Source organism: Alnus glutinosa, chromosome 4 (genome assembly GCF_958979055.1).
Source record: "Alnus glutinosa chromosome 4, dhAlnGlut1.1, whole genome shotgun sequence".
NCBI classification, from domain to species: Eukaryota; Viridiplantae; Streptophyta; class Magnoliopsida; order Fagales; family Betulaceae; genus Alnus; species Alnus glutinosa.
Window position 1 is genome coordinate 8,628,763 of NC_084889.1, and position 15,776 is coordinate 8,644,538.

General features: G+C 35.0%; 2 protein-coding genes across 7 annotated transcripts; one reads left to right on the forward strand and one right to left on the reverse strand.

Annotated features, from left to right (window-relative positions):
• Positions 1–5,618: 5,618 nt before the first annotated feature.
• Positions 5,619–12,818, forward strand: LOC133867315 (uncharacterized). 5 transcript variants are annotated; one of them, XR_009900033.1, is made up of 8 exons: positions 5,621–6,067; positions 6,157–6,264; positions 6,347–6,477; positions 6,854–6,954; positions 7,381–7,440; positions 10,106–10,275; positions 11,920–12,250; positions 12,365–12,818. XR_009900033.1 is itself a non-coding variant. In XM_062304043.1 (6 exons), the coding sequence occupies exons 1-6, from the start codon at positions 5,827–5,829 to the stop codon at positions 10,114–10,116; spliced, it is 648 nt and encodes a 215-aa protein (XP_062160027.1). In that variant the 5' UTR covers positions 5,619–5,826; the 3' UTR covers positions 10,117–10,449. The 5 variants fall into 5 exon arrangements, 3 of the variants coding, with proteins under 3 accessions (XP_062160027.1, XP_062160026.1, XP_062160025.1); XR_009900034.1 differs by lacking the exons at positions 11,920–12,250; positions 12,365–12,818 and adding an exon at positions 7,599–7,777 and having other exon boundaries at positions 5,619–6,067; positions 10,106–10,449; XM_062304043.1 differs by lacking the exons at positions 11,920–12,250; positions 12,365–12,818 and having other exon boundaries at positions 5,619–6,067; positions 10,110–10,449.
• Positions 11,744–15,518, reverse strand: LOC133867314 (uncharacterized). Of its 2 annotated transcripts, XM_062304040.1 has the most exons (3): positions 15,444–15,518; positions 14,940–15,323; positions 11,744–12,519 (listed from the first exon to the last, which is right to left on the reverse strand). In XM_062304040.1, exons 2-3 carry the CDS (start codon positions 15,319–15,321, stop codon positions 11,891–11,893), a joined length of 1,011 nt encoding a protein of 336 aa, XP_062160024.1. In that variant the 5' UTR covers positions 15,322–15,323; positions 15,444–15,518; the 3' UTR covers positions 11,744–11,890. The 2 variants fall into 2 exon arrangements, with proteins under 2 accessions (XP_062160024.1, XP_062160023.1); XM_062304039.1 differs by lacking the exon at positions 15,444–15,518 and having other exon boundaries at positions 14,940–15,431.
• Between the last annotated feature and the right edge of the window lie 258 nt (positions 15,519–15,776).

Consider the following 15,776-nt stretch of genomic DNA (forward strand, 5'->3'; position numbering starts at 1 on the left):
ATAATATAATAATATATTATGTTACTTTTTCATTTATTTTCTTTGATTTTATCACTTTTTGCTTATATAATATATTATTATATTATTAAAAGTAGGACAGGGGACGGATGAGTGTCCCCTGCCTACCATTTCCCTTAAGTAAAAGGTCAGGTCGCTTATTATTCGAAAGTTTAAATATTATTTTATTCCACCATTCTCATAATATATGTGTTGAATTCGAATTTTGTCTTCGTAATTTCTTATATTTTAATTAAATATTTTATATGTTAGATATCGTTTGACAAAAACTTTAAAATATTAATTAAATAAATTTTTTTAATAAAATTATATAAGAAGCATGAAGATATCTACAACTTTTCATCTAACTTAAATGACAATATATGCATGCTTAATGTTAGAATATTAATTTTAATATTTTTTATTAGCTCTTAGTACGTAGAATAGACATATAGAATTGAATGACTATTCATATGGAATAACCATTCATTTGTTTGGCTGCACCCTATGCATGTGTTATCCATTTAAGGGAATACCTTTTCATTTGAAAAATGAGATGAATAACTATTTTTTTACTCTTAAGGAACATAATGGGTTTTCCAAAAAAGTCATTTTTTTTTCTTGCAAACCTAAAATCTTTATAAAAAATAAAACAGAAAAAACTCAAAGGATGGTCGACCACCCTAATTGAGCACCTAGGGTGAGCTCCTCGAGAGTTCACCACGAAGGGCTCTAGGGGTGGTTGCACTACCCTGATGTTTTTCCAGGGTGGTCGTCCACCCTTTGGAATGGTTCAGCCTCCAAATATTGTTTTGCACATTTTTTTTAAAAAAATTATTATTATTATTATTATAAATGTTGAGTATTTAGGAATTTTGATTCACTTAGAGTTAGGGGTGGGCATTGGGCGAGAAATTCGCCCTTTTTGCCCTCGCCCCGCAACCTTGCAGGTTCAAAAATTTGAACTCGTGGCCGCATGATTTTATAATGTAACTGCAGGGGTGCAGGTTTGAACCAAAGCTGAGCGGCAAGGCGACACGACCAAGAGGTGGGTAATCAGAGAAAGTCTCAACAACCATAGCCTTTGGTGGGAATCATCTTCACGAACCATGCATCATTGTTCTTCAAAAACTTGGGCTCCTTCTCAATCTCCTTACTAGATTGCCTGTCAATCTGGTCCCCAGCTCCCTGGACAACATTCTTCGCGTTGAAGCCATCAGAGGAAAGGAAGAAGATGAAGCGGGTGAGGGGGTGAAGGAGAAAAGGAAGAAGACGAAGGGGTAGCGGCTGGGTTCAAACGAATAGTCTAGAAACAATGAAAAAAAATGAAGAGGGCACTCTAGAGTTACTTATTGGTTAGTGGTTAGGGGGTTCTTTATTTATTTATTATTATTATTTTTCCTTTCAGCGGGGCGGGTCCCCAAGGTTTTCAAAAACCCCAACCCGCAACCCACCCCGCCCTACATGGGTATACCATTTTTTGACCCCTGCCCGCAAAAAAATCAATGAAAACCGGGGTTCTGCGGAGCGAGGCGGTTCTGCATGTTTCTGCACACCCCTACTTATAATAAGAGAATTATGTGTTGTCACAAAAATACAGAATATGCATGATCGTCCATTCAAACTTTTTGTATTCCTGGTAACAATCATTCATAATCCTAAAGAAATGACAGTACTAAACGTACTCTTAGATCTCGTTTGGTTTGCAGAATGAGTATTCTATTGTGAAATGGTATAGTTATTACCAGCAATATTAAAAAAAATAGAGTGGAATGGAATGACTATTCCTACTATTTAGTTTGGTAACAACTCATATACTTTAATTGGAATCCAATCAAAATTACTAAAAAAATTCTCATATTATTTATTTTTTTATTTAAAAAAGAAAGGTTAAAAAAAACTCAAATTATTAAAAAAAAAAACAATTTTTTATTTTTGAAAACCAGTGGGTGGCAGACCACCCATTGGTGGGGTGGTCTGCCACCCACCAAAGAGTCAGGGGTGGCATGTGCCACCCCCAAATCCTCTGAGGGTGGTCACACCACATCCAGAATGTCTTGGAGGTCCACCACAAAGCGTTTCGGGGATGGTGCGACCACCCCCGACTCCTTCTGTGGCTGGTCGACCACCCCAATGTAAAATGTTAGTTTTTTTCTTTTTTCTTTTTTTTTTTTTAAAAAAAAAATAATGAGAAAATATAAAATAATGAGTGGTTTTTTGTGAAAAATGTAGTCTATTCATGTAGGAATAACTATTTCTCTAAAAAATATGAGGAATATGTATTCCTCTTTGCAAGGGAATAGTTATTTCAATGAGAATAACTATTCCATCGAATAGACACTTACCAAACAAAGGAATAAATAGTCATTCTATTCCATGGGTCTATTCCGCAAACCAAATAAGGCCTTAAGGCTTTAAGATAATTAGTAATTTAATATAGTATCAAAACAAATATATTAAGATTGAACTTCACCTTTGTAATTCTCATCGTATTTTAATTAAATATTTAATGTATTGGATTTCACATAAAAAAAAAATAGTTAAATAATTAATTTTGTTTATAAAACTATATAATAAAGTATATAAGAGGAAATCAAAGTCTCCCCATTTGACCATTATAGGGGTTGTTCGGCTATCCCCAATGAGCCAAATCAGGGTGGCTACGGCCACCCTTTCTTTCTTTCTTTTTTTCTTTATATATATATATATTATTTTGTTTTTAAATGAGGGCATTTGGAGGATTATAACACGTGTATATAGGGCAATTTTAGAAATTTTGTACTAAAAAACGCATGTGGTGCACGTGAACCATTTTCTGTCGAAGAAGATGGAAATTTCTAACAGAGTGCTTACATTGAAGAATTCGTAAACTTTGTTGCGTTGGAATACATTGCCACTTTTTAAACATTTGATGCAAAAGTGGTCAAATTTTGGGAGGTAAAATGTATTTTTCCCTAAGTCTAATTATTAATGTTAAAAGGAAGACCCACATATTCCTCATGTCATTCCAAAATTGATGTGGCTTTTAAAATTATTATTGGATCAAAATTCAATAGTGGTATATAACAAATCTAATGATAATTTTAAAAGTCACATTTTTTTTTTTTTAAATACTAAAGGTCATCCTTATAGTATTACATCTAATCATACATATATGTTACCGGATTATTTAAATTTTTAAGGGAAAAATCCATATACCCTCCTCAAACTATCACGCAATTGACAATGTTCATTCAAACTTTCAATTGAGACAATGTTTCTCCAAACTACCTAAAAATTGTCAAAGTCTCAAAGGCCAGCAAAAAGACAAAAATGACCTTAGAATTTTTTTAATAAAACAAAAATACCCCTATAAATTCGATTTTTTTTTAAAAAAAAAAAAATATTTTTTTGTTTGTTTTATTTAAGAAAAAAGAAAAATTTTATTTGAAAAAAAGGAAAAAGCTTTAATTTATTTTTTTATAACAACAAAAATTTTAATTTTAAAAAAATGAAAACTTATTAATTTTTCTTATAATTTTTAAATTTGGCAACCATTGGTTTTTATTTGTTTTATTTTTATTTTTTGATTTTTTGATTTTATTTTATCATGAATATTTTTGTCATTAGGAACATTGACAATTTTTAGTAGTTTGAACGAGGATGGAGTGCTTGGCAAACATTTCATTTCATCTCCTCTCAAATTATTATTATTATTATTATTATTATTATTACTTTTCCTAAAAAAGTGAAATCCAAAACATTTTAACCTATTTTTTAAATTTTTTTATACATAAATAATTTTTTATTACTATTCAAATAAAAAAATTCACTACAAAACAAAACTTTTTCAATTTTTTATAAAATAATTTCAAACATTTTTATACTTTATATCATATCAATCACTTCTTACAATTATTTAAGCAAAAATTTAACAACACAAATGCTTGCCAAACACCTAGCGTTTTGTCTAAATTAAAAGTTTTGAAGTTTGGGAAAGTAAAAAACATTGTGACTTTACTAGTACATTGAAATTTACACAATTTTTTTTTTTTAAGGAAAGATTAGTCTTTCAATTAACAAGATAAGGGTATATCACAATCCACCATATAAGTGTACATACAACACCACCATAAAGGTGTATATCTCACCTGAGTCAAAGCTGACTCAGACTCTAATAGACAGTTGCTAACAAAAAAACTAGCTAAAACAGAATGATGCCTACTACGTGAGATAAAGCTACTCCTTGCTCAGTGAGTAGGTCAGTCATCCCGTACTAAACCAATGGCTAGTATAATCTGACCTCAGCGCAAACTGCCTAGACTCAGGGACGGCTCAATAGATTTTGAGGCTTAAGGCAACAAATTTAGGTGGGGTCTTTTTTATATTTAAATATTTAATTTTTACTGAACGACTTGCAAAATTCATCTTTGTTAGGAGACATTTAATTTCAATAGATGTCAAATTTTGTATTAAGCTACATATAATTCTTTTTATGTAGAATTTAATTTACTTCATTCTAAAAATTATTTGAATGGACAACTTAGTCTTAGTTTTAAGTTTATGTAAAATGACATGTTTAGTAATTATTTTAGGGGTACAATTAATGTAACATTCTATTTTTCTTTCTTTTCCTCATTAATATCTTGGAATTCAATTTATTGTATTTATTTTTTTACAGTAATTGAGGCATTAATTAAATAGCACTGACTAACTTTTTTGTTATAATATTATTTTAACCATAATTGGGGCCTTAATTAAAGAGCATTAACTAACTTTTTGTCATATTTGGGACTTTAATTTTTTTTTTAAAAGAAAGTTTAATTATACTATCACTATTTGGGGCCTTATTTAATTAGGGGCCTTAGGCAATTGCCTAATTTGCCTAGCTATTTAGCCGGCCCTGCCTAGACTAGAACAAAACAGGGAAACCAAATACAACAGGCTATACTTTACAAGAACAAGCATTAGGGCCTCTCAAAACAAAAAGCACAACCCCAAACAATAGCCCATTGCTAAGAAACCTGCGAAAAGACAAGAACATACAACTCCACGCAGAAAAATCCAACCACTGCCCTTGTCGGAAGAGAGCCAATCGTTTCCTGAGTCGGCGCGTACAAGGCGGGTCCCAAATCCCGAGATCCCAATAGTGCTTGACCACCACGAACCACCACCAACCGTCACAAACCAGGCCTGAGAAACGAAGCATAGCCCTCATGCGCAGATACGGGAAACTCTACGCGTGCAGGCCAAGCGCCGATAAGGGAATAGTAACGTGACCATGGCTTAAGACGGCTGGATCGAAAGACGGCGGCAAAAATACGTAGGGGGCGCGTGACAAGAGAACTCTGGTGAAAACGCACAGATCTGGCTCTCCAAGAAAAATCTTAGACACACAACCAGAGAAGACGATAAACACCGGGGACTCGAGAGAACAACCAGATTCAAACCAACAAAGTCACTAGGGATAATCTGCAGGAAAAACAAAAAGAAAATAAAGAAAAAACACAAAAATCAACTCTACAACTCCTACGAGTCAGGAGACAAAACCACCACCTGATCTGGTAATGGGGACTAAAGGTAGGAAGAAAAACTATCCTCCTTTGGTTAAGCCAGAGAGGGACAAAATTTCCAAAGCTCGATGAGCTTGGAGGACCAAAAACCCGGAAGGAGGGAGGCGTGAAACTCCCCCAGCAAGCCAACTCTGGAAACACGCTTTCTCTCTCTCTATAAAGTTGAGAGCTTCTCCCTCTAGAAAGTACTACCCAAATTTTAAATAGCGACAAAAGAATATCTAGAAATGGAGAGGAGACGTGACACCAGCCGTTAAATCCTCCCGTAAGCGTGGTGATGCGTAACACGAGAGCATCAACCATGACATCACTACCTCAAAGCCACTCCACCACTCTCAACGGCCTCCTATCCTTCCTTCCAAATCCCCCAAACCCCAAACAAAATCTCATTCCTAAACACCAAGTTTTTCAGCACCGAATCACGGTCTCTCGCAGAGACATCGCTTTGCTGCCGTTCCTCGCTCTCGTGCCCTCCCTCTCTCCGGTCGCCCCTGCATCTGCATTCTCCATCGGCATTTGTACGCATCGCGCTTTCGCACTCACCAATTTCGGTTTTCTTATGCTTTTTTTTTTTAATGAAATTATAATTTCTTGGTTGATCACACAGCAGGACCGAAGGATTGGTTGAAAGAGCAAAAGAAGAAAGCCTCCAAGTTCGTCTTAGCCCCAATCGACGCCTCGCGAGAAAGCCTTCGCTCTGCCTATGTCTTACTCAGTACGAATCTCTCTCTCTCTCTCAAATTCACTGGTTTCGAGTTTTTTGAATTTGTTGTTCAATTTGGTTGGGTTTTGAACAGCAGCTAGGGATTCTGAATATTCGGCTAAGGACTTGGAGGAAGTTCAAGAGCTGTTGAGGTCGGCCGCTAGGGACTGTGTTCCTCAGGATAGGAGTTCCATTGTTAGCTTTCAAGCCAGCACGGGAGTTGAGGTTCGATCTCTTCGTCTTCTGTCTCGTTTTTTAGTGCGTATTCTCCTTTTTTCTTTTCCTTTTAATGTTAAGGTTTAGATCGCACTAGTTTAGACAATGCGTGTTTTTATAATCGTTTTCCTCATTTTAATTAGGGTTTAAAACATATTTTGATTAATTCTTTGGGGCTAAGAAGTTTTGAGCATCTAATTACATTAGTTTCATTCAAATAACATTCAGGTGCGTTTTGAAATGTGAAGTTTTTAAGATATTGATGAATTTTAATGTCCTATTTTAAAAAGGTTGAACAATGTCTGAGTAAGTTCTCTGGTTATAAACAAAGAATGGAGAAGGTATAAGAATGTGCATTTGTAGTTAAGATTTGTATGATGAGCAGGTTTGCACCTTCCGATTGATTGTGAAGAATGCGTCCTCATTGCTTGATAACAAGGATCCTGTGAAGTTAGAAGCCGAAGCTACACTAAATGATCTTATAAGGTAGCCATTATTCTATTGCTTTGTGCTTATGTTGTGAGCTAGTACACCTATAAATCTGTAACTTGTTGCCCTAGAAATGAATACTGAAAACATTTGGAAACATCTCTATGCATTTTTTAAGTTCTCAAGCCTGCCGCTACCACTATGTAAGTTATAACAAATCAGATTGTTCAATCTAGTCGCCCTTCATCTACATCTAGAAAAGGAGGGTAGGGCAACAATAATGACCAAATTGTTTGAGGAAAGAAGCTAGCTTTAAGCATTGTAAAACATGTCTCTCTCCTTTTCATCAATCTCCTCAATATGCAAGGGAAGTGTAATGGCTGAAATATAACAAAAATCAGTGTCTTGACACTGAATTGTTTGTACATTTGCTAAAAGAATGTATTGTTTCTTTCCTTTGTTTCTTATGATTTTGTTTTGCAGATCTTTCACTTCTCTTAATGGTCTAGCCAGCGAAACTGACATTCAACTTGCTTCCAGTAGGTATGACTTTCATGTCAAGCTTACAAGAAACGTGGAGATTAGAAAACTTTTTGCGTATATTATTTGATATCTTCTTGACCATATGGTATAAGATGCATTGGCATAATTTTTTTCATTAGGATCTTAAATTATGTTTCTCTAAATGATTGTTGTGACAGAAGGTGCTGAGTTACTATTGACGCATGGAAGTTACATGCCCAGATCAGTTAACAGTTTAAGCATGTGACTGGAGATACCTTCATCATAGACACACATTGGTAAAGGTGTCTAGTGTCGCAGAGGCATCTAAATGCTATGCAGAGATTGTCCTAGAAGGGCGTGCCTTTGGTACACCAGGGTAAGCTGCCATGGCATGAGTTATTCGTATCTGTCTGGCTGAAGGTGGGGCTCAAGATGCCCATTGGGGTGTGGCAGTCACGAACCTCTCAGGGAAAGCTTTGAGGGTTGTGGCTTGGATGGATTAAACAAGGGAAACACTGTGAGGATAACTTTTAGGGCTAATGCTTTGATCATGACCTTTCCTACTCTTTTGAATTAGTATGTTCTCACTTTGAGTAACACGTGACCTCATCCGCTAAAGATGTTAGATTGTGACATTTTCACATTCACTCAAAACACTTGTCACATAAGGAAAAAAGGGCTCCCCCCTAGAAGTGCATAATCCTTCTAATCAAGGACGCAGAAGAACCAGTTGAACCAATTGGTTGAACAAGTTTATTGAAAGCTACAATTAAAGGTCAAATCCTGTACTGAAAGGTTCCAAGAACCTTTTCCAGCTGTCTTGACAATACCTTGTCACATTCCCTTCTTTTGGATGCCTACCACTTAGTACCTCAGTGGTCCACAAAAACCTTATCTTCTTCAGAGACGATCTCGGACTCAACTATGGTTATTTCATATCCCTAGGTGTGATTGCATTGCTTCTTCCCTCCTTGCCACAGTCCTCACAGGTGTTCATCTATGCAGTTGATGCACTTCTCCTGTCTATTAAGCCTGATTTCACTGAGGTTAATCACAATCCCCAAAAGAATTGCCAAGCTGGCAAGTTCCTTCTCAACCCAAGTCTTTTACAAAATATTAATCTTGGTGATGCATATAGTGAAAGGACTCCGATCAATTCTTAACTTTCTCCACGAATTGGAGGTCTACTAGAAACATGTTTCCAAGGCTGAAAGGTTCCATTCTCAATGCTGACATCCTAAATATAATTGGACACATCCATCAATGGAACTTGTAGAGATTCATTGACCTGAGCTTTAACTGTATAAATGACATGGCCCTATACCTTATTGAAATAGTATATCACGTTTTGGGAGCACTAAGCAACAAGTACAAGACTTTTACTGATTGACTTTTTTTTCTTCAAGATGCAATCTAGTAATATTTGTTTGCATTTGGTTTCTGTCTATTGCCTTGTTTAAAATTGGCCGGTATCATGTCTGGCACTATGTTTTAGATTTGAAGCTGGTGATATTGATTTATATCATTGTCTATTGATGCTCATAAGATGATATATTACTAGATTCCATATTTCTACTCCACTTTTATTCATTGTGATGGTGTCTCTTTACTTTCAACTTTCAAGCGTTGTCCACATTTTTTTTTTCCTGATTATTTCATCTGTACTTGGGTTGTGTCTTCTCGTTTTTAATAAAATTTCGATTACTTATTACAAAAAAAGTAAAAAAAAAAATCATTGTCCACAAGGCCACTAGGCCAAGAAAAAAATGCGTGGTTAGTATGTTTGGGTTAATCTGGTGCCAGATTTATTTTTGAGCAGATTCATGAATGGAATAAATATTTTGCATACGTATTATTTGACAATTAAATTGTGGAGAAAAAAATCTATTTTTTTGTATGAAGTCCCATATAAGTTCCTTACTAGGTGAGACATGGCTTTATAAATGACTTTTGGGAGTTCCAAGTGTAACATCAACTAACCCTTAACCCTTTTTTTCTCAATAAGATCTGAATTATTCATAAAAAAAAATAATCAACTAACCCATTTGAGGTATAGTGATGATGTAGCTTCTTTGGGTCGTAATAAATGGTATTAGAACAACTTAGTAATACCATGTGGCATTGAGGCACTGCAGTGTGATGTGTGCCTTGACGAGGATGTCAGAGATTTGATTGAGGGAGATTTTAACACCTCGGAAAGTTAAGTCCCACATTGGGTGTGTAGATTGTGAAGGTGTAGCATGAATTCTAAGTCCTACATAGGTTTCTTACTAGGTGAAATGGGTTTTGTAAGTGAATTTAGAGAATTCCAATTATAACATTGATTAGTCCTTTTGCGATAAATACATATGTGGTTAGCACTTCTATGGGTCGTGACAAAATCATGAGACTAAGTTGCAAGTAAATGTGTAATCGTCTTTTATATGTATGAAGTGTCACAAGGGGGAGTGCCCTATAAAGGTACTTACTCCCATAAAGCAGCTGAGACTGTTGGTTCTATAATGCGACGTGTTCATTTGGTGATTTTGTGTCAATAATCAATTCTAGTTTTATAATCGTATATTGTTGTCTACTGATCTAAGGTTGAACTCTGTGTAACTTCATTCTGTTTGTCTAACCCTGTTAAATTGTTAAATTGTTGCCATAACCCTTCTGAGTGTTGCCTAATTTACCTTCTTTTTCTCTTTTTCTTTTTCAACTCCAGACAGAAGGTAGCAGTTGCACTCATGGATACCATATCTTTCCTTGACAAGTTTGAGCAGGGAATTAAAGAATGCCTTGAAGTTTGACCATTATGCTATGACTAAAATATTCTGGTGTATATTGTGCTCAAAGGTTTTGCAGCTTGTCTGTTGGACTTGGAAGATAGTGGAAGTATGTCCATATTGACTTGATCTTTGCTGCCCTGTTTTTTTTCACTTTCCTATGTCTCCTTTCCCCTTGATCTCATTATTTGTTGTCCCATGACTCCATTTTTCTGTAGAGTCAAGATATTTGTAATGAAGTATTATTATTGGAAGAAAGTTGGTGTTAGTTTCCCTTGCTTCATCTGTTGAAGTAAATGTCTCTGGAACGATTATTGTGGATGCGCTCACTAATCCCCCACCCCTGCATTCTGACAAAAAAAAATAAAAAATAAAAATTGATGCTTCTTTCTGTTGGAGTTGGAACTTAGAAAATAGTGGAATTCTGGAAGTTTATCCATTTTGACATGTTGTTTGCTGTACTTTAATGCTTTCTCTTCCATCATGTCTCCTCTTCCCTTGAGTTTTTCATTTGTTTTTTATTCTTTTGTAGTGCCTCGATATCTGTAATCTGTTATTATTATTTAAAGGATTTTGGTGTTGGTCATTGTTGGTATCTCTGGCCTGGTTTGCTTGTTGCACTTAATTTCTCTGGAATGCTTCCTGTGGAATTCATGATAAAACTGCACCTAGCTCTCTCCCCCTCTCCAAACCACTTCCAGAGAAAATATTTTAATTTTATAACATATTTCTGGTGAGTGTCAACTGTCAAATCCTTCACTGTGTCTGTGCAGAACTGTAGAATTAATGTGTTTTTGGAAATTTTGAGGTTGCTTGTGGTTGACCATGGGTATAATTTCACATGCTACTGGAATTCCCTGCATATATAATGAAGTCAACGAGTTTTTGTTTTGGGAGTATGAAACAAAAGCTTGTCTAGTCCAAGCTTTGTTACAAATATAAACACTTTCTTGGTAATTTACTGAAGTATGGTATACTCGGGTAAGAAACAAATTATCCACAAAAGTATGCTTATTATCTGTAAGTTTTATGGCATAATATCAAGTTAGCTAAATTTCTTATAAGAAATTTATTAAATTAGGACTTTGAGTTTTGGAATTAATGCTGTTTTCATTTATTAGTACTCCTTAAAAAAGTGCTGTTTTGGAAGCAGATCTCACTGTTGATGTCAGGCATTTTGTGGTGCTGCATGTTTCCACTCTTCACTACGGAATATGTGCTCATGATGCATTATTTGGCCATTTGAACTATTATTTATATGCTTCATCTAAACTCGGCTCCCTTTCAAGCATGACTAATAAAAGTTACAACTGTAAATACTTGATGTACACATACATGTTCCAGACGAGATTGCTTTCGGTCCTGACTTTGTTGAGAAAACATTTTATTTTTTCTCCTGGCGGGTTATACATTATATGGGCTTGACATTATATACGAAAATACCTGTCATGGTTGAGCTATGTTGCATGTGTAGAGCTGAAGTATAGCTAAAACTAGAAAATAAAGGTATTAGAATCTTTGTGCTTGAACACTTTTCTCTTGGAGAAAAATTGGAACTACTTGTTACATACCTGTGATTGCAAGAAAACCACCTTAATGGCTATCATATTTTTCTTCCGATTATCTTTCAAAAGTCAGTACATACTTTTAGGTCTACAAACAATGATGCCTACATTTATGCTATAATTGCCAGCTGTCTATATTAACTCTGATCTGTTGGCTTTCTATGGAATGGTTTGGTTGGGTGAACCAGAAGCCTGCACCAAATATAAGCGACAGCATGGTGTTCCGTCATCTGGGTGCTGTTGTAGGGATCTAGGCAAGCTGCGAAGCTTGTTAAACAGATTTAGTGGATCGTGCATTAGCCCAAAATGAGCATCTGGATCACCGATTTGAGAAAGCTTAACATGAGAAAACCCCAGACAAGGCAGGAGATGATCAGGCCAATCACTGTAGAAGTGAAAGATGGAATTTGACAGCGTGATTGATGCTTTGTTCATGAAATCTGCTAATAGGACTGTGTGGGTAAGGGCGCACTTCTCAGCTATGATCTTCAGTACCTGCGTGGCCTGGGAGTGGGACAGGTAATAAAGTATACCTTCAAGAACCCATATTGTGTTCTTCTCTGGCACAAACCCTGATGTTTGAAGCTTTTCAAGCCAGTCATTATCTCTAATGTCAGCTGCCACTCTGGTCAGGGATTTTGCTGTCTCCTTTGGATGCTGGTGTTCATCTTTGGATGCCATTGCTGCCTGTAGAAGAGATGTTTTCACTTGCAAGACTTTGGGAAAATCGACTTCAAAAACATCGCTATCCTTCAAGCAGTTTAAACGGTATGCCCTTGCATCCATCCCTGAAAGAAAACAGACCCAAGAAAAATTATTAAAAAAATAAACATATTTTGTTGTCATGTCATTGCAACCTGGGACATTCTCTCGTTGTCTGATAGATTAATGTTTATGTTGAGTACTTCCTAGATAGGCCATAGTCCGCTTTCTAATTTCTATTGTTTGCGTAAGCGTCTACTATTTGTTTTTAAAGATTTGTAAATCATGGTTCTGCAGTCTGCACTAAAGTTTGGTACACAAAACAGTTTGCTATAGCAGAGTGTCCCGACCCATTTTCATTAGACCAAGGGAGCGTTTTGAATCATCTGGTTTGCTTCAGACTTAGCAGGGTTAATTATCTCTTTGGTGTTTTGAAAGCGTTTCTCTTCTTTTTTTATTTTTTACAACAATTAAATCAATTGTTGCATTCTTTTAAAGCAAAAAAATGAACAATATAAATTAAATCATTTTGAAATCTTTGTTTCAATAGGAGTATTTTGAAATGAAAATAAGTATAAAGAAAAAAAATAGCAAAAAGAAAACCTGAATTTTGATTATCAAAGCATTAATAGAAAATTAGCAGGAATCTCTAATATTGTTGGTGTGATTATTATTATATTTCAATACAAATAAAATACATATATTTATGAACTTCCGAAAGAAATACAAAGAAAAAGAAACAATTTTTTTTTAATGGATACAAAATAAAACAAAATCTTTCACTCAATATTTAATGCAATCAAATAAAGCCTCTTACATTAGGTTCAATGCTTAATTATCACATATTTGGTGTTTTCAAAATAAAAAATAAAAAATTGCCTTTTCTACACAACATTTAAATAAATCCTCTCACATTTGGTTCAATCAAAAAATTCTCTCAAAATAAATTCTCTCACAAATTCTTTTTTTGCCCAACAATCAATTCGATTTTGGCCTTCTTTTGCATTCAAAGACAAAAAAATTACTTCCAAAAAATGATTGAAAATCTGAGTAAATCACAAAAAATGAAAGAAAAAAAATCCCATAAAACATTTAAGTGAAGAACAACTCAACCAAATTTTTTTACAAACAAAATAAAAACAGATTTAGTTTTCCACACAAATGTAAATTTATATCGGAGTATCTTACAAAGAAACTTTCTCAATAAACAAACATGAAGATAATCTAATACATTTATGCTTTATTTTGCTTTCAATAGAAGGAAAACAAAAAACTTTAAAAAAAATGTCTAAAAATCCGAGTAAATCACACAAACCAAAAAAAAAAAAATCATAAAACATTCAAATGAATTAAATATAAATTCATTATTTTTTAATAAATCGAAACTCTAGACAGAATCAACCTCAAATTCAACTACCTCAAGACCACAAAAGAAAGAAAAAAGAAAAGAAAAGCAAAGTAGTTCAAAAAACAAAACAAAACAATACGAAACTATTTACTTGAATGTTGTTGTTAGTGTTTATTATAAGAGGACGGACAATAGATTTTGCCTAATTCTTTACCTTCAAGAGGAGACTCGTTGACTTCAAAGGCTTTAACAAAGAGTAATAAAGGTAAGCCGTAATGTTTTTATGCTTCTTAAAAGTGAAGAGAGGGAGGTAGAAATTAAAGAAAATTTAATGACTGCAAAATTTGACGTTTCTATTCATTTTCTATTCAACGTAAGAGAGTTAATTAGACATATTAAATACACCGTTTATTTCACTTGAAATACATGGACCAGTTCAGTTTTACTTAAATGACCGGTTCAATGTTTAAAAAATATGGGTTCATGCCATGTGTCATAATTCTAGGCTAACTTTAAGTTGGAACTCGGCTGTTATATACGATATATGATACCCAAGTCTCAATTTTGAAGAGAAAAAAGCAATATATATATATAAACAAAGAGAGCCTATGAAGGGTGGCCGACCACTCTTTGAAGGCTTTTGGGGTGTTCGACCATTCCCTGTTCTTTTATTTTTTATTTTTTCTCAGCAATCTGAGTGAAGGAATTTTAAGTCATGTACATCACTTCTTATCTCTTTTAATGTTAATATCTAATGAATGAATCAGATCGTAATGAAATGGTAGTTTGAAGAGGTAAAGTGTCCCAAAATGGTAGTTTGAGAGTGTTTTTGCAAATGATAGTTTGGGGTAATCTGGGTATTTCAAGTCCAAAATTTGCCACTACAAATCCCGTCCATTTTAACGTCAACAATTAACAAATTAGCCATTTTGTAACAAAATGACAGTTTAAGGAAGTAAAGTATCCCAAATGGTAGTTTGAAAGTAGGAATAGGGTGTTAGTTCATGAAAGTAAGTGTATTTTCTCCTAAAAATAACTTGAGCCATATTAGTCATGCGAGGAAAGGCCTCACATTACATTTTAAAATATGATTTTAGGATTTGTATTAAATGGTGGTGGTCAACCGAATGCAAGAATTGTGGAAAGGCAATTACCAACCTGCACCGAGGAAAACAACCTGGGCCTCTTTCATAGTGAAGGAATCAAGCAGGGCTTCAATTTTGGAATCAAACCAAAGGGTTCGAACAGCGAGAATCACCCCAGAAACTTCTCGTGCATTGTTGATGCGGTCTTTCTTTATCTTCTCATACAGGCTTGTAAGGTACGTCTCGCCTGCAAGTAAATCTGCAAGTGGGTCATGGATCAAATGCTTCCACAGGGCTCTTCCTGCCGCCGTTTGACATGCTGACCGTTGCAGGGGATCCCATTCATTCTCAATCGTCGCATGGACTTCCCTAACGGCGTTAGTAAACAGCAAGTCTGGAAGCTTCAGCTCGGGCCACGTCGGATCTTCAGGTAAGGCATTTTCTTGATCTGACATGCCTGCAAATTGAACCACAACTTGGAAATTAATACAAGGGGCTGAAGGAGATAATGCATGCATATATAATAGTGGAAACACTTGGTGAGAACAATGGTAGGGATAAGAAAAGAGAGCCACACACAAAACCAACGCTTGAGAAAAAGAGCTCTATCGTATCCAGCGTCTTTGCCCTTTATGAAAGGGAAGGTAACAATGTAGTCCACGATTACCACAATCAATATTCACGTGCCTTTCCTAAACAAGTACCAAGATAGCTCCGCCAAAAACGACATGTTATTAGATGGGTTTGGCTTCCAAACAATACATAAAATAGCTCTATGTTGGTCGATTATTTATTTATTTATTTTTTTAATGTTCTCAAATAGAAAACATGAATTAACAACTCAAAACAAAAAATAAGTAAAATTGTTTTTGCATTTATGTCATATCATAATACTTTTTGAAACTGAAAA

Excerpts from the sequence above, each read along its gene's own strand:
- LOC133867315 (XM_062304041.1), top strand. The coding sequence starts at position 5,827 with ATGCGTAACACGAGAGCATCAACCATGACATCACTACCTCAAAGCCAC. Across the intron at positions 6,068-6,156 it reads TGCATTCTCCATCGGCATTT|CAGGACCGAAGGATTGGTTG; the intron begins GTACGCATCGCG and ends TTGATCACACAG. Across the intron at positions 6,478-6,853 it reads AAGCCAGCACGGGAGTTGAG|GTTTGCACCTTCCGATTGAT; the intron begins GTTCGATCTCTT and ends TATGATGAGCAG.
- LOC133867314 (XM_062304039.1), bottom strand. The coding sequence starts at position 15,384 with ATGCATGCATTATCTCCTTCAGCCCCTTGTATTAATTTCCAAGTTGTG. Across the intron at positions 12,520-14,939 it reads GGTTGTTTTCCTCGGTGCAG|GGATGGATGCAAGGGCATAC; the intron begins GTTGGTAATTGC and ends GTTTTCTTTCAG.